Here is a 25,244-nt window from a genome sequence, read left to right as displayed (position 1 = left end):
TCACAGATATAAGCAGCCTGTGTTAGACACCTAACAAGGGAGTGGTCGGGAGTTTTTAACAAGACTAGGTTCTCCCAAACACCAAGGGAATGAGTTTTCAACAGAATCCCCTAAACCAGAGGTACCCCCGGAGCGGTATCTGGGGCCATTTGTGGTTGTCACCACTGGCATTGAGAGATGGGGCAGGGGCTGCCTGGGATGGCCCCGTGGAGGATGACCTGCCCGACGCCTGCAGTGAGGGGCTGTGCCTGGTGCCTGCGCTGCACAGGGGAGGGGCTGTCACTCGGGGGCTCGTCCAACGCCCCCTACAGGCAGGGCAGCAAGACGGCTGCTCCCCAGTGAGACACCAGGACTCCGGGGAACCCAAGGACGCACGCGGGGGTGCAGGGAGCACCCCTCGCAGCCCTCCCCACCTGCGTGTTCGAGATCCCCCAGCCCTTGACCCTGGCCCTGGAAGGGCTCTGGGAATCTAAGTGCGCCTTCCTTCCTCCTTAACAGAAGTAAAAGAATTCAACTGGGACCTGTAACCATGTGGCAAGTTCAGTTTCCTAGCATGGCAGCTGCAGCTGAAAAGCCAGAGATCTCAAGCGGGAAAGAGCAGGCGCGGCTGAAGCCTGTGAAACTCACACACAGACACACAGCGATACGCGGCTCCAACACGCCGGGAGCAGGCTGACACGCCGCAACAAGGCAGGAAACCCACATTCCGGGGGAGCTGACCACGTGCACAGGCGCGAGGGGTCCAGCCCAGCACTGGGCCGCGGGGTCCCAGAGAGCACGGCCCAGCAGCCACCCGAGTGCAGTGTCTGTGAGTGACACGCCCGTCCCTGGCCCCAGGCACCCACTCTTCGAAATGGAAGGGTGGACGCGATGGCCAGTCCATCTCCAACTCCTGTCTTCCTACGCGGGCCTCAGGGAGAAAACAACGCACTAGTTCACAACCTTACTTCCTTGTGTTCTGACTTCTACACCTCTTTCAAAGCCTCTGGCTACATCCTGGAAGAGACCTTTTCCTGGGAGGATGAGCAACACGGAAGCTCAGGGGACCCTGGGCACCCTGATCCCTGCCGGGATCCACCCAACAGAGGAGCTCGGCCCTCTGCGCCAGCCCTGCTGTCACAGACCGAGGTCGCACGGGTCCCTGGGGTGGGCGCCGTCAGACCGCCCCCCCTCTCCCAGCCCCACGTCCTTCCAGTCTTTCCTCAACCGGCTGAACACAGAGGGAAGAACACCAAACCCCCACCTGCAAGCACCTTGCACCAAAAGCACCTTTAAGCACCCCAGCTGCTCTAGGCCAGGCCCACGGCACTCAACCATCATGAGACGTGAGCTGCACGGATCGAGACCATCATTCAAGGTCAGCGGCCACAGGCGCCCTCACCCCAGGGGCAGGAGGCGTCATCAGGGGTCAGGACCCACAGATGCGCTGGCTGCCCGAGACCGTGCGGCCACCTGTGCCAACACTGCAGGGGTCTGGCTGCTCTGGACGAGGGGCCAGCACGGGTGGCCTCTTGTCACAACACAAGTGCTGATGACTGAACGCGGAGGAGGGGGAGGCAAGGGGGTGGGACCAGGGGCTGACTGAGGCTGGGAAGGCCGGCCAGGACCACAAGTCCTCCAAACGCGGAAGTGAGCCCACGTGAGCAGGCTTGGCAGCAGGGCCTATGTGGGGCTTGAGGGCGCCTCGGGGCCGCGTTCTCTGCCACGAGCAGCTACCTAAGCCCGAGCCTGCGTGCCACCTCAAGCCTGCCAAGAACGGAGACAGGCAGGAGCGTTTCTCAAAGAAAAACAAAAAAAATTCCAGGCAGGCATTCCAGACATGGCCTCGCCCTTCCCCACCCACAGGACTCTCCTTGGAGACCCAGGATGTGGCTGTAGGAAACTGCTAGACGTGGCCAAAGCCAAGCGAGACCTTGACCAGAGCTGGGCAGGGACCAAGGTTCCCCAGGCCAGGCCGCTGGCGCTGGCAGCTGCCCGCCGTGAAGAGTGACTCCTAACTTGGGGTAGTTTCACACACACACCAATCCCAGTTGCTGCAACGTGCAGTTTCCAATTATGTCCTCACTCTGACAGCCTCTGCCAATATTGGATAAACATTTCCTACCAAAATAACTCAATGTTGGCTCTGAAAGGAAACTCTAAAAGGAACTTTCCCATCAGCCTGCAGCATCGAGGAAGATCTAATTATAGGCTGTGTCCACACACGCTGAGCCTGTCCCAAGTGGAGACGCAGTCCAGGCAGAACCCGGCTTACCTTTTGGTGTCGTAGTCGATTAAAACATAATTCTCCATAGCGAGCTTGAGATCTGGGATTTCTTCACAGACCCACCTGAAACACAAAGAAAACTAGTATTAGTGCTCTATTTTTTACTCTCAACACTGTTCTTAAACACTGTTTACTCTACAAATACAAAAACAAAACTTCCTGGTTACCCAACTCAAAATGTGGAAGAGTGAAGGGAGGTGTTACTTCAAAACAAAGGCTGTGAAGTTGACAATGCCGTCATTACAATGATGCTGTCCTTATGAATTACACAAGTATTAGGTTGCTTCAAGTTCCAACAATGTTGTCCACTGGGAGCTAAATGGACTTCATGTGTTACAGGGTCTAGGAAATCAAATCAGCTCAAATCAGGGAGTCTGAAAAGCAATGTATGGACCAGAAATGAAAGGGAACTATTATTTGAAGAATTAACTAATCCCAAGACAAAAAACGGGGCTTCTTCAACAAACACACTGAGGGAATTCCCTGGTGGGCCAGGCCAGTGGTTAGCACTCAGAGCTTTCACTTCCAAGGGCCTGGGTTCAATGCCTGGTTGGGGAACTAAGATCCCAAAAAGACAAAAACAAAAAAACACTGCAAGGGAAAAAAAGAGATAGAGGGGGAACCTGCGGACTGAAAGACAAAAATATATCCACCAATCCCAAGGTGTAACCCTGACTGGATCCTGATACAATCTTGAGAAAAATTGTGAAAGAGGAGTCATCACTACAGAACTTACAGAGAATGAAAGGAAAATAAGGGATATTATGAAAAATGGCATGTCAATAAACACAACAACTTGGGAAAGATGAACAAATTCCCTGAAAGAAATAAATTACCAAAACTGACAGAAGAAGAAACAGAACATCTGAATAGCCCTATACCTATTACAGAATGTGATTTCCTAATCAAATACCTCCCACAAAGAAACTCCAAGCCCAGGTAGCTTTGCTGGTGAATTCTATGAATCACTGGAGAAGTAACACTAATCCTTTTCAGCTTTATGAGGCCAACCATTACCCTGACAGCAAAACCAGAGAAAGACAAAGCCTTGTAAAGATAAAGTCATCTCCAGGAAGGAAATCTACAGATCGGTATCCCTCACAAACACAGACACAAAAACCCTTTAGAAATATCAGTAAACTGAAGTCAGCAATACATCTTATTCAAGTAGAGTTTATCCCAGGAATGAAAAGTTGTTTAACATTCTAAAACTAATCACTGTAGGGACTTCCCAGGCGGTCCAGTGGTTAAGACTCTGCGGTTCCACTGCAGGGGGCACGGGTTCCATCCCGGGTTGAGAAACTAAGATCCCACATGTCGTGTGGCACAGCCAAAACAAAAACAAAGACAAAAACAAACTAGTCACTGTAATTTACCTCATTAAGAGAATAAAAGAGAAAAAAAGTCATATGATCGCCTCAACAGATGCAGAAAATGCACACTACGAAATTCAATTCCTATTCACATAAAAACTTTCAGGAAAACAGAAATGGAAAGAGCCACCCTCCACCTGATGAAGGGCATGGGGTCGTGGTGGAGCTGCTGTCTCTCAGCAACAAGCCCGCTGCTGCCTGGCGCTCTGCCAGGAAGGGCACAAGGAGACCACAGGTCTGGAGAGGAAGGAGAGCCGGCTCTCTTGTGCCCGCCTGGGTCCCTGTGTCATCCAGCGAGACTGCCTCACCCAGCAGCAGGTAGTTTTCTCCATCGTACAGACCCCAGGCCCCTCCAAACACACACACCGGCCCTAGCCACTGGTGGCCGGTGCTCCCACGTCAGGGGTCTGGCTCCCCTCCCTGCGAGACCCACCCAAGCTCAGTCACCACAGCAGCTGAGCAGTGCTGGCTTCCATGTGTCATCCCCCCCAGCCCCCGGCTCCCTCAGACCCAAGGGCCCCTGGAGTCACTGCCCCCATGGTCATCAGAGCCTCTCCACCTGGGCCTTCAGGGTGAGCGCCTTCACCGCCGGCGAGCTCTTGTCCAGCACACCTGCTTTCCCTTGGGAGGCCCCTAGCACAGAAGCCAAGGGCCCCCGCAGCCAGCACCAAGCTGGCAGTGCGAACCTGCGCTCCCCAAGGATGCGATGGGCGGGGACCTTCAGCCTTCTACCACAGGTCCTGGACAGCACCACAAGGCAGGAAAAAGGAATGCACAGCATAAAGGCCAGGAAGGAAGACGCAAAACTGTCCCTACTCACACACACATGACTCAATACACAGACCATCCTAAGGAATTTACAGAGGACCTACCAGAACTCATGTGAATTCAGCAAGGTCACAGGACAAAGGTCAACTATATTTATAAATGCCAGCAACAAAGAATTTTAAAAAGGAACAATTTTTCTTTTTCTTAAACAAATTTATTTATTTATTTTTGGCTGTGTTGGGTCTTCGTTGCTGCATGCAGGCTTTCTCCTAGTTGCAGTGAGCGGGGGCTACTCTTTGTTGCGGCGTGCGGGCTTCTCATTGCAGTGGCTTCTCTTGTTGCGGAGCAAGAGCTCTAGGCATGTGGGCTTCAGTAGTTGTGGCAGGCGGGCTCCGTAGTTGTGGCTCGCGGGCTCTAGAGCGCAGGCTCGGTAGTTGCGGCGCACGGGCTTAGTTGCTCCGCGGCATGGGGGATCTTCCCGGACCAGGGCTCGAACCCGTGTCCCCTGCATTGGCAGGTGGATTCTAACCACTGGGCCACCAGGGAAGCCCAAGTGAACAATTTTATATGTTACTTAAAATAACATTAAAACGTGGACTTCCCTGGTGGCCCAGTGGTTAAGAATCCGCCTGCCAATGCAGGGGACACGGGTTCGAGCCCTGGTCCGGGAAGATCCCCCATGCCGCGGAGCAACTAAGCCCGTGCGCCGCAACTACTGAAGATCCCACATGCTACAGAGCAACTAAGCCTGTGCACCACAACTACTGAAGCTCACGCGCCCTAGAGCCTGCGTTCCGCAACTACTGAGCCTGCAAGCCACAACTACTGAAGCCCATGCACCTAGAGCCCATGCTCCACAACAAGAGAAGCCACCGCAAATGAGAAGCCCCTGCACCGCAGTGAAGAGTAGCCCCTGCTCGCCACAACTAACGATAGCCTGCGTGCAGCAATGTAGACCCAAAGAAGCCATAAATAAATAAATAAATAAATGTAAAAAAAAAACAAAAACAAAAAAACAACATTTAAACGTAAATACTTAGGGATTATCTTAAGGAAAAATTTGCAAGACCTCTACATTGAAAACAACAAAACATCACTGAGAAAAATTAAAGACAACATAATAGTAAATATGTAAACAAACAAACAATGCTCATGGAATACAAGACTAAATCTTGTTAAATCTCCTCCTCAAACTGAACTGCAAAGTAATTCCTATAAAAATGTCCAGTAGGTTTTTTTCTGAGTAACAGACAAGCTGATTCTCAAACTGACATAAAAAGGCAGAGAATCCAGAATAGCCAAAATAGTCTTCAAAAATAACAGCACTGTTGCAAGACTCACACTGCCTTAATTTGAGACTTAATGTAAAGCTAAAGTAACCAAGAGTGTAGTATCGGCAGAGAGGTGAACAAACAGATCAATGGTACAGGACATGGAATCCACAGATAGACTAAATTTTAACAGCTGATTTTTGACAAAAGCACCAAGGCAATTTGATGGGGAAAGGAACATCTTTTCAACAAATGAGACCAGAACAATCGAATACTGAATGGAAAAAAAAAATCTTGACCCCCCCATAAACACAAACCCTCATCACACATAAACGAAGATTAATTCACAATCGATCTTAAACCTGGATGTAAAAGCTAAAACCACAAAGCTTCCTGAAGAAAACAAGGAGAATAACTGCATGACTTTGCAGGCAAAGATTTCCTGGATATGACCCAGACGACCCAACATCAAAGAATAAATTGATAAGTTAAAAACTTCCACTCATCAAGATGCCATTAAAGCTGCAATCAGCCACACTATGCATAATATGCTATCTTACTAGGCACTAAGTCAGAATATGTTAAGAATTCCTATAACTCAGTAAGAAGACAAACAACCCATTCTCAAAAAAACAGCACAGTGCTTCCCTGGTGGCGCAGCGGTTAAGAATCTGCCTGCCAATAGGGGACACAGGTTTGAGCCCTGGTCTGGGAAGATCCCACATGCCGCGGAGCAACTAAGCCTGTGAGCCACAACTACTCAGCCTGTGCTCTAGAGCCCGCGAGCCGCAACTACTGAAGCCCGCAGGCCTAGAACCCATGCTCCACACGAGAGAAGCCACTGCAATGAGAAGTCCGCGCACCACAACGAAGAGTAGCCCCCACTCGCCGCAACTAGAGAAAGCCTGCGTGCAGCAACGAAGACCTAACACAGCCAAAAATAAAAATTAACTAATTAATTAATTAAAAACAAAAACAGAAAACAGCACAAACTCTTCTCCAGAGGAAAACCCAGAGCTCTCTGGAGCAGTGGCCGACTCTTGGGCTGGGACACAGCAAATTCAAGATGACTCTGGAGCATCTGGCAGCTCCAGAAAGTGAGGATGTGCTCAGAGTGGGCAGGGCCAAGTCAAAGGAACTGGGCACAAACCCAAAGAGCCCCCCAGGCCAGCACAGGAACAGCCTGAGGAGCAAAACAAGTAATGCAGCAGCAGGGTATGACCCACAGAATGAAGTCAATGCCTGCGGAGGAACACCCCTTCCTCACAGAAGAGTTCCAATTAATAAATGGGGAGAGTGACGGAAACAGAAAAGCACCTTTTGGGACTTCCCTGGCGGTCCAGCGGTTAAGACTCTGTGCTTCCCCTGCAGGGGGCATGGGTTCAGACTACGATCCCGCATGCCGTGCAGCACGGCCAAAAAAAAAAAAAAAGCATCTTTCAAATGCCCCAGTAACTAGTCCTTGCAGGTGAGACCCACCTCTGGATGCTAAAATCACAAGCAAAAGTCCAAGAAGAAACAGGATATCTGCACAGCCTCCAAGTATTGGGCTGGCCACAAGGTTTGTTCAGAAACCCGAATGAACCTTTTGGTCAACCCAATATTTCCCCCACAATTTTTATTAATTAAAAAGGGGAAAGCAGTAACTTTACACTGGAGAAATCTGGAAGATACCACCTCAACCACATGATCCAAGTTAATGTCATCATGGCAAGACATGTGGATGCCACGTGCCTCTTGCTGTACTCAGAGCTCTTATGAGGAACACTTTTTTGTCAAATGCTTTTTCTGCACCCATTCCATACTATTTGGAAGCAAGACCACACGTGACGTTTTCATCCATAAATATTTCAGTATTTAACTGTAAAAGTTATGGCTTCTTTTTTTTTTAAACATAAGTGGATGCCACTGTCACACCTAGGGAAAATAACACCAGGAATAGTAGAGAATTCCTCAAACTCATAGTGGGCATCTGTGAAGAACCTACAGCTAACATCACCTCAGGGGTGGAAGACTAAATCTTTCCCACCAGGATGAGGGAAAAGGCAAGAATACCAGATTTCACCACTTCATTGCAAAACAGTCTTGAAGGTCCCAGGCAATTCAATAAGGTCCAGAAAAAGAAATGAAATAATGAAGCCTGTAAAGGAAGAAGTAACGCTGTCCCCACTTACAGGTGATACAATTATTTCCACAGCAAGTCCCAGGAAATCTATAAAACTACCACTAGGATTGATGAATTAAGCACAAGGTCATGGTTAATACACAAAAATCAACAGTATTTTTACCCACTACCAGAAGGCAAATAGAACATAAAATTTAACACACAATCCCACTTATGGTAGTGCCAAAAGCATGAATGAGCTAGGAATAAACCTAACAAAAGGTTGTCGAAGACCTCCACACTGCAATGCCAGAGCTGCCAAGAGAAATGTTGAAAGGCTTAAGTAAGTGCAAAGGTATACCATGTTCATGGATTGGAAGACTCAACAGTGATGGTAAATCTCTCCAAGATTACCTACAGATTCAATTCCTAACTAAACTGTGCAAAAATCAGCAAGCTGATTCTAATATTTACATGGAAATGCAAAGGAGATGGAATAACCAAAGCAACATTTCAAAAGAAGAACAAAGATGGAGGACTGACTGTCTGATTCCAAAGCTTACCATAAAGCTGTGGTAACCAAGGTTTTGTACTGCCCAAAGGAGAGAGCCATGGATCAGCGGCACAGAACAGAGTCTAGAAATAAACCACCTGGTACACTTTCAACTGATCTTTCACAAGGGTGACAAGGAAATTCCACAGAGAAAGGACAGTTTCATCAACAAATGCTGCTGGAACTACTGGACGTCTGGCATGCAAAACAATACATTTGAGCTCATACTTTGCACCACATGTAAAAATTTATTCAAAATGGATGAAAAGATGTAAATGTAAAACCCAAACTACAAAACTTCCAGAAAACATAGGAGGAAATCTTTGTGACCTTGAATTAGGCAAACACGTCTTAGCATGCAAAAAACCCACAAACTATAAAAAAAAAAAAAAGGTGATAAACTGGACTTCTATCAAAATTTAAGATATCTGCTCTTTAAAAGACAATGTCATGAGCATGTCAATAATTAAAAAACAACCAGTTTTTAAAACCAGGCAAATGACGAAGGTCATCAATTATTAGGAAAACTCTCATTAGAACCACAACGATACCACCACACGACTCAAACAGGACCAGCAGAAACAACCCAGTGAACATCACCCACCAACAACGGGAGCCGCGGGAGCGGTCCTGCACCGCCACCTGCAGCGCCAAGTGGGGTGGCCCCTTTGGAAAACACCTTGGCAGCCTGTCTTCAAGCACAACCCAGCAATCCCACTCCTGGGTATTTACGCAGGAGGAACGGAGATGTGTCCACACAAAAACCTCTGCGGGATGTTTACAACAGCTTCATTTACAATTGCCGAAAATCGAGATCCACCCAAACATGTCTGTCATCTGGTAAACGAATGAGCGAACTGTGGTACATCCTGCAATGATGCACTCCTCACGAATAAAAAGGAAAAACTATTGTTACATTTTTTTAAAATGTAAAATTCTAGAAGATGCAAAGTAATCCACAGCGGCAGAAAGCAGGTTGGGCTGCCTGGGACAGAAGGGAGGGAGAGGTGGCCGAGAGAGGGCACAAGGAAACACAGGGGTGACTCCTCTGTACATTGGTACATGGGGACACCCACGCATCCACGTCGGCCACTGTACACTTTCCACACATGCAGTCTCCTGCACTTCAACCACACCTCGAATGTGTCATAATAAACCCTAACATGGAAAAGAGGATGGAGGTACAGGTGAAACAAAAGCAGCTGAGAGTCGGCGAGTGCTGGGCTGGGTGGCTCATCACACCCACTGCCTACCTCTGGGCATGTCGTAAATCCTCCAGGATAAAAAGTAAAATAAGAGGAAAAACAAAATAGGTAACTACTGTCTTTGCCAGTGAACAGAACCCGCCTTCGGGGACACGAGGGAAGGAGGTGAAGTCGCCTGTGAGATGAGGAGCAGGCCTGCGGCTGGCAGGCACCGCCAACCCGGGAGAGGACCAGGCCTGGATGGACAGCTGCAAACCCAGTCCTGACACCCCGCACGGCAGGGACACCCCCTCCCTGCAGAAAGGAAGCAGGTGGGGAGGCAGACCCGCCCCCAGAGCTCGCTCAGCTCCGGGGAGTGGGTGAGAACCCAGGCTGGCCGACTCAGCGCCCCCTGCCTAATCACACAGCCCCACTTCCTAACCAGCAGTCTTCTTCAAAAATAAACCATTATTTTTATGATATATTACACCATTAACAAAAAAAAAGTAGATCCCAAATTCTCAGCACCACCCCTGGACAGGCCCACCCTGCAAGACTCACACCCATGATTTCACTCAGTCTTCCAGACAATACTGCAGGAGGCCCTGCTCAGCCCCGAGAGCAGAGAAAACAATCTCAGGGAGTCTGAGGCCACTCAGCCACCAGGGGCAGGACGGGGCCTCACATCACAGCCCAGACCCCAATCCTGACTCCTTCTTGGGACCCTGCCAGCCCGTCCGCCCCAGGTTCAAGTGGATATAATGGCGTGTGGCCCAGGCAGTGGCTACACAGCTAAGGATTTTAAGGAACAATGCAGCAAGATGCCAGGGCCATGGTCACACATGTGGAATATCTAAAGCCAAGAGCGGTCGCAGGATTCCGCGCATGGACCCCCGAGGGCACTCTGGAGGGAGAGGTGGCCGAGAGAGGGCACAAGGAAACACAGGGGTGACTCCTCTGTACACTGGTACATGGGGACACCCACGCATCCACGTCGGCACACCCTCAGGTCCCACGTGAGGAGACAGCCCACTAGAAACACCGCAGGCGGCCCTCCTCCCAGATCTCGCCCGGGTCAGCCTCCCAGGCACCCGGCCTCCTCTGCACAGCATGGGGCAGGCTCACAGAGGGAAGAGCAGCCCAAACCCAAAGGTCACACCAAACTCCACGGGAGAAGAGTAAAGCAAGGTGATGAGGCGAGAGGGGAGGGGGTCCCTCGGGAAGCTGGCCACTCAGGATTTCCAGCCTCTTCCACAGGAAGCCAGCTCACGAAGCACCAAGACCTGTCCTGGGTCACACTCAGAGGGCTTGACCCCCTGACCCCACAGCCCCACTTCCCAAGCCTCCTCGATGCTGACGATGCTGACGCTGCTGACGCTGCTGACGCAGATCAGCATGGAGGAATGGGGGAGCGCACAGCTGGGGGGCTGCTGGGAACTCAGGACTGGCCCACCCCAAGGCCCCGCCCCCGAGGCCCCACCCCAGCAGGTGCCACACTCACCGGATGGTCTCGATGATTTCATGAGCAGCATCGTGGTGTTTGTCCTGAAAGACAATGGGACAGGGTTTAGAGCCGTCCCTCCACCCTCCGGTGATGGTGGCGACCAGAGGAGGCGGGTGCTGCAGCCCCCAGGACTCCCCGCCTCATTTCCCGACCCGCGGGACCTACCAGAGAGCCCTACCCACAGCGCTGGGGCCATGTCCTGCCACGTGGGACACGCTGGCTTCGGGAGCGCCTGTTCCTGCAGCGCCCTGCCGCCCAGTGGGCTGCGGGGAAGGGACCGGGACGGAGTCTAAGCCCCCGACCCTCCTTCCCCAGGACTTCCCCCGGGTGCTCCTGCAGCCTGGAAGCCACAGGCCTGGCTCTGAGTCCCTGAACCGCTGCAGGCCTCGGTTTCCATCTGTAAAATGGGGAAACACCAGTCGTGCAACCACCGGGAGCGGGCGAGCAGCGGTCCTCCCTCCCGGCCACAGCGGCGCTCTCCTGGCCCCACTGCGCCCGGCGGGCTGGCCTCGCCACTTTCCCCGAGGAGCACGTCCGGGGGTCGCTCTGGCCTTTCGCTGGGGTCTTGGCGGCCAGCTAACCCAAGACCCCGCAGAAACCAAGTGAGGACGACGCATCGTGTGGACGGTCTGTAACTCTAGACTGCACCTCTGCCCCGCCGGTGAAGGTTTCTATCGCGGTGAGGAGGGGCCGCGAAGAGCACGGGCTGAAGCCGGAGGTGAGATGGTCAGGCCCAGAGCTGCCAGCCCTGCCCCGGGACAGCGACTGCCCCTCTCAGCCCAGGCCACCATTTCCACGCTTCACAGTGGAGGACGGCAACGCGGGCAGAGTCCCTACGGGCCAGGGCACCGATGCCCGGAAGGTCCCAGGACAGGGCCCCCCACAGCGCAGCGGTCCTAACAGGTCAAACAACTCTGGAAACACCCTTTGTGTCCTAAGCCTCATCTTTGCAACAGCAGCCCTACTGAGATATAATTCACACAAAATGGGCCTCCGCTTCAAGTATACAGTTCAGTGGGTTTTAATACATTCAGAGCTGTGCAACCATCCCCTCTATCTAGTTCCAGAACATCCCATCACCCCATTAGCAGACGTACCCCAATCCCCTCCCAAGCCCCTGACAACAGTAATCCACTCTGTTTCTGTGGATTTGCCAGTTCTGGGCATTTGTAAATAGAATTACGATATGTGACCTTTTGCCCAGAGTCTTATTTTTTAAGGCAAAGGAAAAAAACCAATCTTCTATCATTCTTAATAACATCCTCCAACCTACCAAGGACGGAGCAGTAAATATCCATTGAACTCATATTACTTAGACAAGGCCGGGGGCGGGAGATGGAGCATGTGCGGTCCAGCACAGGACAGCCCTGCAGACCAGTGTTTCCCGACACAGGGGAACCAACCTGCAGCATCAGCGCCACTGCTGACCCAGAAACCCTTGGGAAGAACGACTGATCGGCCCCAAGGCCTCCTGGCAAACATCAGAAAACAGTGAGGACAACTGGGTTTGGAAAACAGTCTGGCAGCTCCTCAAAGGTTAAACAGTTAGCAAATGACCCAGCAATTCCTCTCCCGGTGTCTGCCCAAGAGAAATGAGAATATTTGTCCACACAAAACCCTGAACATTGGGCTTCCCTGGTGGCTGGTGGCACAGTGGTTAAGAATCCACCTGCCAATGCAGGGGACACAGGTTCGAGCCCTGTCTGGGAAGATCCCACATGCCGCGGAGCAACGAAGCCCGTGCACCACAACTACTGAGCCTGCGTGCTGCAACTACTGAAGCCCGCGTGCCTAGAGCCTGTGCTCCGCAACAAGAGAAGCCACTGCAATGAGAAGCCCGGGCACTGCAAGAAAGAGTAGACCCCACTCACCACAACTAAAGAAAGCCCGTGCATAGCAACGAAGACCCAACGCGGCCAAAAAAAAAAAAGAAAAAAAAGACCACACACAAAAAACCCTGAACATTAATGTTCACAGAGGCGTGATTCACAACCTCCAAAAGGTGGAAACCACCCAAATGTCCATCAACAGATGAACGAATGAACAAATGTGTCCCACGAAAAAGAGTGAAGCCCTGACACTCGCTACAACGTGGACGGACCCTGAGAACACGATGCTCAGTGAGAGAAGCCAGACACAGAAGGACACACAGGGTGTGATTCCATTGATGGGAAACGTCCAGAACAGGCCAGTGCACAGAGACAGAGAGTGGGTTCCTGGCTGTCAGGGGCTGGGGAGGGGGATGGGAGGGATGCTAATGGGGATGGGGTTTCCTCTCGGGGTGACGGAATGTTCTAAAATTGGTAGTACTGATGACTGCACTCAATGAATACACTACAAAGCAGGGAATGGCACGCTTTAGGTGGATGAGGTGAAGGGTGTGGGAATTACACCTCAGAACAACTATCAACAACAACGTCAAGAACAACAGGGGCTTCCCCGGCGGCCCAGTGGTCAGGACTCTGCGCCTTCACTGCCGAGGGCCCGGGTTCAATCCCTGGTTGCAGAACTAAGATCCGCAACCGATTTCGCTGCGTGGCGCAGCGAAAACAAGCAAACAAAAAACCACAACAAAATCTACAGGAGGAAACGCACGGTATCGTCAGAAGCACCCCCGCCTCAGTAGGAAAATACTGAGCATCTCAGACACTCACACGGCCGACAGACTCTGTTGCTGGTCCACACCATTCAGTGAGTCCACACACACAGTCCTGGCGGCCCGGAATTCCCTGGGCTCCTGGGCCCCCTGAAAGCAGAGAAGACGCCACGCCGTCCCGCAGGGTCTGCTCAGAGACAAACACACACAGCACAGTGTACAAGGCGCTGAGGTAGTCACAGGATGAGGAGGAGGGTCTAGAACTTTCCACCAACGCTCACCTGCGTCACACTCCTCCTGAGGGGGGCCGGCCCCCGTGCACTGAGGAGCCTCAGCAGCCCTGCAGGGCCCACGTGCAGAGGAGCCATGGGAGGGGCCTCCTGGAAGCCAGACATCCCACCCGGTCCGGCCTTCGGTTGGGGCAGCCCCGGCTGAAGCCCCTACTGCAGCCTTCTGAGGGACCCTTGGCCGGAATCCCCTGGCCCGCCTGCTCTGAATCCCTGCCCTCAGAAACCACGGGAGGTCATCAGTGTGCGTCATCTCAAGCTGCTAAATTCATGTCTGCGTTTAGGCCGATACACTACCCTGCGAGCGCGGCCCGTAAGAACAAGTCTTAGAGCCATGGGAGGACGTGACAGTACCCAGGAGAGTCTGATTCCGGTCACCACTGTGGAGTTAAAAAACAGCGTGTGTGCTCTGAAAGGACCCCGTGAGCACGCACGTGTGCCTGAGCGTGCGCCGCGTGGCAGCCCCGTGCCGGCTCAGACTACGCTCCCTCCCTCGGTGCCCCCCAGGAGGCTGGACGCACCCCAGAGACGCTCCTCCTGCAGGGGTGGCAGGGGCCCTCACGGCAAGCGGGCCGCAGCCCTGGCTGAGCCACCGCGTCTCAGACCGAATCACGCAGACCTGGGAAGACAGGGGCCTGGAACGTGGTCTCACCTGTGATGAGATGATCTCAAGCTTTCCCAAGCTTTCAACTTTCAAACCAGAGCGAAAGGAAGAAAACAGTTTATGACGTGCCTCCTATGATCTCAGGATGCTGCTTTAGGGACTGGCCAGCTTCCAGCGACCGTCCTGAGTCGTATGATTTAAGATGCCCTGATCACCATCGATGATTCAGAAGCTCTCACAGCTTCTCGGCTGTGGCCTCTTCTGCTTCACAGGCCTTCAGAACAGAGCGACGCCAGAAGCCAACCCAGAAAGGTCCGACTGAGAACAGTCCTGAGGAAGCCCACGCTTAGGAGCACCCACACCTCCTCCCCCGGGGGAACCCTGGAACTCCGGGGTTTGAGGCCAACCGTGGTCTCGCTGCACGGGATGCCCGGCCTCCCCGTCCCAGCCACAGCCCCGGCCCGCTGCTGGCTGCTTGCTGAGTCAGTGACTAACCCCGGCTCTTCTCACTGACGGTGTCAAAGCCTCCGCAGGAAGCCGCGCAGAGGCTTAGCACAATACTGCTCACCACAGAGCCGGCGACCTCACTCCAGGGTCCTGGGAAAACAGCCGCAATAAGCACAACCGTTCCCACCTGAAAAAGCACCCTGTGTGGAAGCCGGAGGCTATCATCAGGCCTGAGCCGCCACCAAGCCCGTCCCGTCCACTCCCCTCCCCTGCCCAGCTCAGGTGAGGGCGGGGGCCGCCCACGGGGCTGGGGAGTCTGGCTGTCCCACTCGGCAGGCCCCCTGCCTCCTCCTTGACCGTGAAGACAGGTGTGGGAACAGAAACTCCACCCAGACGCCCGCAGGCCTGGCTCTGGCCCCGCTCGTCCCCACAGGCCCTGCGCCTGGCGTGAGGAGCCTGGACAGGAGGCCTCCTGGGTGCTCGCTGCCAGGGCACGGCCCACCCCTGAGCACGCAGGCTGGTTCACGGTGACAGGGGCACGACATCTGGAGACATCATCCCTGGAGGGCCCGGCGAGAGGCAGGGGGCAGAGACTAGGGAGGAGACAAGACGTGGACTCCGTTCTCCTCTTTCCACTTGCAGCAGGAAGACGCCGGGACCCAGGGGGCCTCCGAGGCAGGGCCATCACACCGAGACGAGCATCAGAATCCCTAATCAGAGCAGAGTTCTGAGGCCCACCCGCAAAGTTTCAGAGTCAGCAGGTCTGGGCCCCAGGAACCCGCATTCCTAACCAGTTCCAGCTGGTGGGGAAGCTGCTGGCCCAGGGGCCCTGCTCAGAGAACAACCGGCCTGAAGCAAGCAGGGACACACTCTGTATCACCGTCTGCTGGGGGGCAGAAGTGCCCAGGAGGTGCCGAGGGGGAGCACCCTGGGCCTCTGCCCGCGGTCCCCACTCCCCAGCAGGCTGCAGGGGGCACTGCCTGCAGGCTGGGGGTTGCTGCCTTCTTCGCTGAGGCTCTGTACACCTCCGGAGGCCTGGGGTGGAGGCCAAGGCAAGTGGGACAGAGCGGCCAGGATGTGATGCACGCACTGCTTCCCAAAGTGGAGAAGCACAGCGGGAAGAGTCAAAGGCAGGGGAGATGGAACACAGCGGGAGGTCTGCTGGCTGTCTGTCTGCCTCTCTCAGTGGCAGGGCTTTGAGAGCAGAGGTCTGGCTAGAGGAGTGGAAAATCCACAGAAGGCTCTCACTCTGGGAGGAAAGCCAGGCGGGTGAGCAGAGGGCCCCGAGGCCCAGCGAAGGCACTCAGCCTCATCTCTCAGCCTGCAGCCCCGCTGGGGAGCACCCACTCGCCAGGGAGAGGGAGCAGGGGGTAAAGGGGGAGGCGGTGGGCCTGAGTATTCAAGAAGTGAACAGGTTTTTACTTGAAAATGAGTGCATTTCACACAGGGGTGGGGGTGCCAGAGAGACTGGCTGTGGAGCATCACATGGGTTTCGTCCACAGTCAGCCCCGGATGTCCGCAGGCCCCCAGCAAGGGGGTGCTGCCTGGCCCCAGGACCGTACCTGAGGACAAGCCAGGCCAAGGATGGGAACCGCCTGGTAAAGCGATGCAAAGGAGAGAGCCAGGAAGGAGGATCTCCTCCCACCGCCCACCCGGCACTCTCCCCGCAGGGCCAAGCGACAAACCAGGCTGGTCTTGGGACCGAGCCGCGTCGCAAAACCCTGCCCGCGAGACCGGCACTGCAAGGAACAGTCAATGTGGGAAAACAGGAAGGGGCTGCCGGGACCCCATGAGGCCAAAGTCCAGCTGGAGGAGGAAGAGAGAAGAGGGAGCGGGCCCGTGGCTCCCGGGTCACGGACACAGTGGGCCTGTGGCCCTGACCCGGGCGGGTGGCACCCGCTGTGCACACAGGGGCCCCAATGACCAGGGTCCAAGGAAGGAGCCGCCACGAGGGAAAGGGGTCTGGAGCCTCACTGTGTCCACAGCGGCCGCAGGCCACCTGGACGAGGGGCACTGGTGCGCGCTGGCCCACTCCAGTGATATGTGCTGTGAGCACAAGATGCACGCGGATTTCTAAGACATAGCGCGCGCGCACACACACAAAGTAAAATTGCCCTTTACTAATTTTTTAAACGACACGTTGAAAATGTAGTATTTGGGCTATACTCGGTTATGTACAACACTATGAAAACGTACCTCGCCTCCTCCTTTTGACTCGTCATGTGGCTCCCAGGAGGGCACGTGCGTAGCTCCTGTGCCCCCTCACCTACCGCCACACCTGCGGGCGCGTTTCCAGACCTGACCCTGAGCCTGAGCTCCACGCCTGGGTCCGCAGCTCACAGAAGCCAGTCTGCGCAGAGCCAGGACCAGCCGGGACGCCCTGCTGTCTGGGCAGCTGTCCTTCTGCAGGACGGGCATGGGTGTGTCCATAGGAGGACTTGGCGCCACAGTGGCTCCAGGCGTGACAAGACCATTTCATTTGTTTCAATCCAAACTAGCCCACCTGTAACAGCCCAGGCCGCCCAGCCACCCAAGGAGCCCCTTCAAGTGCTGAGCGCCTGACGCCGGGGGTCCGTCCTGCAGTGACTCCGGTGGGAAGGGGGAACACAACGACCAAAAGTTCACCACCAGAACTTTTCTCGCCCTCACCAAAGAAAATGCTTTACTGCCACAGAGGCCGAGGCCGAGGCCGTGATGGGAAGGGAGGGAAAGCCCAGGGAGGGAGGAGGCCCTTCCGAGGGGGTACAGCTGGAGAAGGACTCGCCCGGAGCTCCCCAAGCGACAAGCGGCAGCACGGCCTCCACCCCGCGGTCTCAAAGGCCAAGGCGAGCCACACCCTCAGCCTTCAACTGTCTCCCACTCCAGCAAGGGGTCCTGTTAGCACCGTATCAGAGCAACTGACATCGCCCCACCCCAGGACCAAGCCAAATGAACGCCTCTCCAGGGGCCTCGAGACCCCACGACCTGGGACACACACACGGGAGCATCACTCAGCCATGCAAAGGGGTGAAACCCTGACACAACAACGTGGACAGACCCTGAGAACACGATGCTCAGTGAGAGAAGCCAGACAGAGAAGGACACACAGTGTGTGATTCCACTGATGGGAAACGTCCAGAACAGGCAGATTCACAGACGGAAAGAGTGGGTTCCTAGTGTCAGGGGCTGGGGAAGGGGACTGCGGGCCCTTTGCGCTGATGGAATGTTCTGGAATTAGAGGTGATGGTTGCACTGCTCTGTGAATATAGTAAAAGCCACTAAATTGTACACTTCATATGGGTGAGTTCTATGGTGTGTGAATGCTATCTTGACAAAGCTGTTATTTAAAAAGACACAAAACCCACAAGACCCAGCGCAGCTCCTCTTCCCCTCGTCCCGCCCCTTCACCTGGTGTCTGTCCCAGACCAGGTGTGGGCCCAGCGTGTCCTGCGGCCCCAGCACCTGCTCCCCGGTGGGAGCCTCACCCAGCCTGCAGGGTGAGCACAGAGCAAACGCCAGGGAGCCACCTGCAGACCAGGGGAAACGTGAGCCACCACCACCACGCGATGTGCAAATCCTTCCCGAGAGCTCCCCACCCCGAGCCCCATGACTCCCGCCGTCCCCGTGGGCACCACCCCGTGGCGGCCCCCCGGCCCCCAGCACACAGCCTGCAAAACCCCTTCCCCACCCGGGAAAAGACGCATCAGGTTTTTAAGGGACAAGCGTTCTCAGAGGTAACCTCTCTCACACACCGGCTGCCCGTGCACCTGGGGTGAGTCTGACGCACTTTCCGGACATCGGCCACGCACCCCATGACTAACTGAGGGCATTCAAACGGAAGCCCCTCAGAGATGAGGAGGCATCGTCATCCAAGGTCAATACTCAGTGAAGCACACAGCCTCCGACCTCACAACTGCAGCTCATGGGAACCTGTGTCGGCAGCCCTGCCAGGCGCCCTGGACTGGAAGAGGGCCCGGTCCGACACAGGGGCGCCGAGGAACAGAGCCCCAGGCCAGGCACCGCGACAGCGGCCATGGGTGGGGAGAGAGAGTCTGGGAAGGAAGACAAAGGCGGGCGGTGAGGGAGGCACTACGGAGCCACGCATGAGCTGCGGAGGACCGCGGACAGACACCCGTTGGCACGTCCTCTGTGAGCACCCTTGGGACCGCTCAACGCCACGGGCACGGCAGGAGACCCGGCTGGTGGGAACGGCAGGGACAGCTTGAAGGGACAGAGAAGATGCCAAAGAGGCCTCCAGGCAGCGCCCTGAGTGGGAGGAAGGAAACAGGACTGTCATCCCACAGCCTGGGAGAGAAGGCGCACGCACTGGGGAAGAGTGCCAGGACCACGAGAGGAGGACACGGCAGAAAGAAAAAGGAAGGAGAGGGGTTTCCTGGGAGACGTGCGCCGGGCCTGGGACCCAGGGATGCGCAGACACAGCCAGTCGCACCCTACAGGTCCCCGAATCCAAAATGGACACCAAACACTCTGTATCTTGATTGTACCAATGCCAACGAAATCATTACATCGGTGCGTAGCTTTGTAAGATGCCACCATCGGGAGAAACTAAGTAAAGAGAACGTGGGGTGTCTCCGTCTTATTTCTGATGGCTGTGCAAGAACCTACGATAATCTCAAAATAAAAAGTTTAATTAAGGAAAAAAGGATGCAGTTCCTAGAGGTAGACTGGGGGCGGGTCCCCTGCAGCTCCGCCACCTCCTGCCTAGTGAATAGCCAAAGGGCCGGCCACCTCTGGCTCCTCCCACCAGGAACAGAGTACACAGGCGGCATTTGGATGTTAGGGTACAAAAGTACAAAAGCTAACAGCCACGTACATACGGAATATCAGGCTTTTCCGGTGATCCCTTCCTCCTTAAAGAGGCTACTTCACCCACAGAAAGTCGTCAAAGGGTTAACCTGCCTTCCACCTGAGCTCAGATTAGGCAGGACTCACACCAGCAGAGGTCAGATCAGAAAATATTCTCTGAGTCACAGGGAGGGATGGCTCACTCAGCCGCCCACTTCAGCTACTACTCACAGTCGAGTGAAGGGCATGACTGCTCAGCGGGCATTCATCAGAGACTCGTGGGCTCTCAGGAGGAAGCCAGAAGCAGGCGGGGACAGTCACGCTGGGGCCGCTCCACGCCCACAGCCTCAGTGAGTCACGGAGGGGAAGGACCACTGCACGCCCTCGCTGGCTCCTGCCCTGCCATCAGGCAGCCGAAGATACCACCTGCTCCCTCCTGAGCTGAGACCCGGTTTTCCCACCAAAAGAAGGGCCATCCTGCTTTAGAAATGCCACCGTGAGCTACAAGTGGATATCCGGGAACTCTCAGTCACAGAAGGAACAAAACTCGCCCTGCACTCCGCCCTCCCATTTGTCAATTGCAAAAGCCCATTTTGGAGGCTGGACACTTCCGTGTGCGGACGGCTGTGGCTGTTTGCACTTCCTCCTGCGGGTGCCCCCTCCTCAGAGAAGCCACCCACACCTCCCCCAGGGCAAACCTGGCAGCCCCACCCTCTGGGACCTCAGCTGGTCCCATATACGAGGCACTACACCTCAGCTGACCTTCTGTGTTTATAGATCACCTACTGTCCTTCGGTCATAAGTTTCTTGAGAATAAGAATACTGTCTACTGTCCTCAGCGCCTCCTGGAACACTCAGCGTAAATATCCAGGAGGTACTTGCAGAATGAATGAATCAATGAACAAACAAGCTCAGTCATTTCAAACGTGCGGTCACACGAGTAATCTGACCTTCTGAAAAGTTAAGCTTCTGGAAGGAGCCCATTTTCTTAATGTATTCAGCATCGAGTCATCACAAAATATGAACTCATAAAGTACCGCCCCCTCACTTCCCATGAGAAAGCAAAATTCCTCAGCGGGGAAATGGGAGGGTAGCAGACGTTACCCGCAAAGCTTAAGGCTGCGGCTCGCTGAGCACTTCACTAGGGCCCCTGACTGCTTGCCTGGTAGTAGGACAGACACACCAGGAACGGCTGCTGACCAGCAGGAGGAGCGCCCGGCCAGGCAGGCAGCACACCCCGCACCCTACCAAGCGAGGTCCGGCCAGCAAGGGAAAGACGCTCTCCACTTCAGAACCGCCCACCGCTAGAAAGCCAGGTCCTGCCAGGGCCTGGACACACGAGGCCTTCCTTACAAGGGTTACAAATCTGTGGCCTTGCTCTGCCTCGAATAAAAGACAGTGATGGGGACAACGTGACCATCTCCAGATGAACTTTCATCTTCGTTTCAAGTGCCTGGGTGCTGGGTCACAGTGGATTTCTAAATTCTTCCAGTATTCAAAAATACCAATTTCTAAGATGCAGAAGGGTTGTTAAACATATACTTAGCACAGACCCCAGTCCCACTCCTGAGTATTTTCTCAAGTGAGGTAAAAACCCAAGTTCACATGGAAACCTGCCCTGGGATGTTTACAGCAACTTTATTCCTGATCCCCTCAAAACTGGAAATATCCCACAAGTCCTGCCACCCGCAGGCGAATGGACAAACGGAAAATGGAATACAACACAGCAAGAAAAAGGGGTGACTTCTCATAACCGCAACAACAGGGATGACGGACTTCCCTGGTGGTCCAGTGGCTAAGACTCCGCACTCCCAATGCCGGGGTCCATCCCTGCTCAGGGAACTAGATCCCGCACGCTGCAACTAAAAGATCCTGCACAGGGCAATGAAGATCCCATGTGCCGCAACTAAGACCCACCACAGCCAAGTAAATAACTAACTAAATAAATATTTTAAAAAAAACAGGGATGAATCTCTGATAGGTTTTGCTGAGCCAAAGCAGCCAGAATCAAAAAGCTACATACTGTTGTTCCGTTTATCTGACTTTCTGGAAAAGCCAAAACCTTAGGGACAGAGAGGAGATTAGTGGCCAAGAGGCTAGAGGCACGCTGGCGCCAAAGGGCAGCAAATGGGATGACGGGATTGCTCTGCCGCCTGATGGCGATCATCTGTCAAAACTCCTAGAACTGTGCACTACAAGTGAACTATGCTTCACGGCTACTAAGGATAAACAAATTATTACATTTTGAAAAATGCGCCGGCCAGCCAACCGGTACATGACAAGTGCAGTAAGAGGGGCGGGGGAGGCGAGGCAAGTGGATCAGCTGGAGTTCTGAAGGTTCTCCCCACTTTCAGTTTCCGTGCCCTGGGATGTCTCCCCGCCCTGCCCACTGCTCAGGCCGCCCACCGGGCCACCCGGAGCTACCCAACCGGAAAAGCCAGAGCCCGGGCTCAGCCGCGCCTCCGGGCGCAGGAAGAGCAAAAATAGAAAGTGCCGGTGCGCAGTGGCGGGCTGGAAACCCTCCGATCTCGGAGAACCGGGAAGAACCGCGGCCCGGAGCCAACATCGGCTCCCGGGCGGTCCCAGCGTCCCGACCCCGCCCCCGGCCGCGACACAGTTTCCACAAACTGACACACACGGAGCCCGCGCGAGGGGCGGGGCGCGCGGGCTTCCCCGCCGGGTCCCTGGAGGCCGGTCCCCCGCAAGCCGAGCGCGCGAAAGAGCGCCCCAAAGGCGCCGGCCCACGGCGCCCGCTGCGCTTTCCCTCCCGAAGGCGGGCTGCAGGGCCCAAGCGTGGACCCTGGGACACGAACACGCGCACCACGCCGCCACCGGGGACGAGAGGCCGGGCGCCCACCCGGCCGGGCACCCTGCATTTCTGGAATCACCGGGACGCCTGTGTAAATTTCCATTTGGCCTGTCATTTTCCAAAGGCCACTCGAATTAGGGGACAGAACGTCTCCTCTCCAAGGGTCCTGCCAGCCCACCCACTCATGATCAGGGAACAGAATGTCTCCTTTCCAAAGGTCCAGCCAGTCCTGCCACTCAAGATCAGAGGGACAAAATGCCTAACTAAAACAAAACAAAAACACAAAAAACTGGAAAGAAGGAGAAAAGGGTGTCCTCAAAAATAAAAAAGCTAAGCACGTTGACAGCGCCAAGAATAAACTACCAGGAAGAAGAAACCCTACATGTCAGATCATAAAGTACGGAAGGGCAAGCCCACCGGCAGTCCAGGCCCGGGGGACCGGGGTCCCCAGCCCGGCAGAGCCAACGGCAGCCCGGCTCGGGCGCCCCTCGGAAGCGCGGGGTCCCCGCGGCCGAGTCTGCGCCCCCGGCCGGCTCCGGCTCCCCTCTGCCCACCCTGCGCGCGGGGGCTGGAAACGGCCGCGGAGAACCACGGCGGGGCGGGAAGGAGGGTCCAAAGAGGGTCTGGGGACTCGAGTCGCTCCGTTTCTCGGTGGGCCCAGCGCGCGCCGTGGGGGAAGAGGGGCGGGGGTCCTGGGGGAGGGGACGGGCGGCACTCACGTAGACCGGCAGCGGCCACGGGTAGACGGCGGGCTCAGCCCCCACGGGCGACTTGAGCCTCAGCTCCAGCTTCTCCCCCATGTCTGCGCGCGCGGCCGCCGCACCATGCTAGTCGGGCGGTTGGGGGAGGGGCGGGGCGCCGCCGGCGGGGGCGGGGCAGGCGGGCGGGCGGGCGGAGGAGGGCGGGCGGGCGGGCTGAGGGGAGGGGGCCTAGCCTGGGCCTCAGCCGCCGCCGCCGCGCTCCCGTCCGGCCCCCGGCTCCCTCTTTGTGGTCACAGGCCCGGAGCCTCCAGCGCCGCCGCCATCTTGGGCCGGCGTGAAGCGAGCACAATGAGCCGGGGGCCGGGCTGAACCACTCGCGGCGCGCGCGCGGGGGGGCCCGGCGCGAAGAGGCGGCGCGCTCCCGTTGCCCCGCCCGCGGCTCCGCGCGCGCCCCCCCTCAGCCCCGCCCCGTGGGCTCGCCCGCTCTCACGCACGCACGAACGCACGCACGCACGTCCTCGGCTGCCCCCGGCCAACCCCACCGGCCCGAAGTGGGGACCCGGGGAGACCCCTCGGGGCTTGTGGTGGCGGGTTCGAGTCCGCCTCTTGGCGTACCGTGACACCCCACCCCCCCCACCTCAATAATGACTATAATTCTTCATTAAATGTGACAGCCGGAATCCCGGCTTCTGTTCGCAAGAATGCCGTGTATTTAGCCTATGCTAGGCACCAGACCCTGGACGCTCAGTACTGGCAAAAAAGGAAATGCCCTGCCCTCTTGGCGCTGCCATTTTAATTGGAATAGTAGTGACAATGCTCAGGCGAGAAAATAAAGTGTCATCAACGCCACGGGGATGGTTAATCTCATGTGCGCACTGCGCGGGGCCCCGGCAACCACAAACATTCCAGGTATGGCCAGGAAGGTATTTTTCAGATGAGATTAACACTGAAATCGGTCCACTTTGCGTAAAGGAGATTGTCAATGCCATGGCGTGGGTGGGCCTCGTCAATCAGTTGAAGGACGAGAGAAAAATGAGGTTCCGTAGAAAGAGGGAACTGTTCCTCCAATGGCCTTCGGACATCAGCTCTTCCCTGTTTCTCCAGCCCAGAGTCCTGCCCTGACTTGCCTGCCGCACGGTCACGTGAGTCAACTCCTTAAAACAAAACTATATATCAAAAAATACTGAATATATACACGCCTATTAATTTGTATATGTGTGTATCCATATTATATATATATATGTATGTACGCATGCATATATATTGAACATAAGGTATGTACATACACATATATGTATATACACATATGTTTATATGTGCGTGCGTATGTAGTATATGTGTAAGTACTATATATAGTATACATAGAAACCTATATATTTGTGTGTATATATTGTATATATGTATGTATGTGTATATATATAGCATACGTATTATACATGTGAACATTGAACATGCTGTATATATACACTGTATGTATGTATGTATACAGTGTATATTTATATATAGGTGTGTATATATGTTGTATACCTGTACGTGTATATGTTGTATAGGCATTATATGTATATATGTATATACTGTATATATACATACTTGCGTATGTATTTATATGTGTATATACATGCGCATATTTACATGTAGGTGTGTATGTATGTATATACATTGTATATATGTATGTGTATATATTTTATATATATGATATATGTATGTATATATACTGTGTATTTATATATACAGTACATATATATTTTTATGCTATATGCTTTTATATGTAGGTGTATATGTGTGTCTATATGTATGTATTGTATGTATTGCATATATTATATGTGTATGTATAGTATATGTATATGTATACTGTGTATATACACACCTAATATATCTTTGTATGTGTGTATGTGTACATATGATATATATGTACCTAGGTGTGTATATTGTATATGTTATATGTATGTGTATGTACTGTATATATACAAACTATGCATTTTATATGTGTGT

The 25,244-nt window shown here is 54.2% G+C and overlaps 1 protein-coding gene across 1 annotated transcript in view; it reads right to left on the bottom strand.

Annotated features, from left to right (window-relative positions):
- The window catches only part of DOT1L (DOT1 like histone lysine methyltransferase), a gene marked incomplete at both ends in the record, with an annotated part of 52,863 nt that extends 29,512 nt beyond the window's left edge, over positions 1–23,351 (bottom strand). The window contains 3 exons of the mRNA XM_079704035.1: positions 2,255–2,329; positions 11,021–11,064; positions 23,271–23,351. Coding sequence (XP_079560161.1) covers positions 2,255–2,329; positions 11,021–11,064; positions 23,271–23,351 — 200 coding nt within the window. The remainder of the gene's footprint in view (positions 1–2,254; positions 2,330–11,020; positions 11,065–23,270) is intronic.
- Positions 23,352–25,244: the final 1,893 nt, after the last annotated feature.

The sequence above is a fragment of the Hyperoodon ampullatus genome (assembly GCF_949752795.1).
Source record: "Hyperoodon ampullatus genome assembly, chromosome: 4".
Lineage (NCBI taxonomy): Eukaryota > Metazoa > Chordata > Mammalia > Artiodactyla > Ziphiidae > Hyperoodon > Hyperoodon ampullatus.
This window is presented reverse-complemented; position numbering and strand designations above follow the sequence as displayed.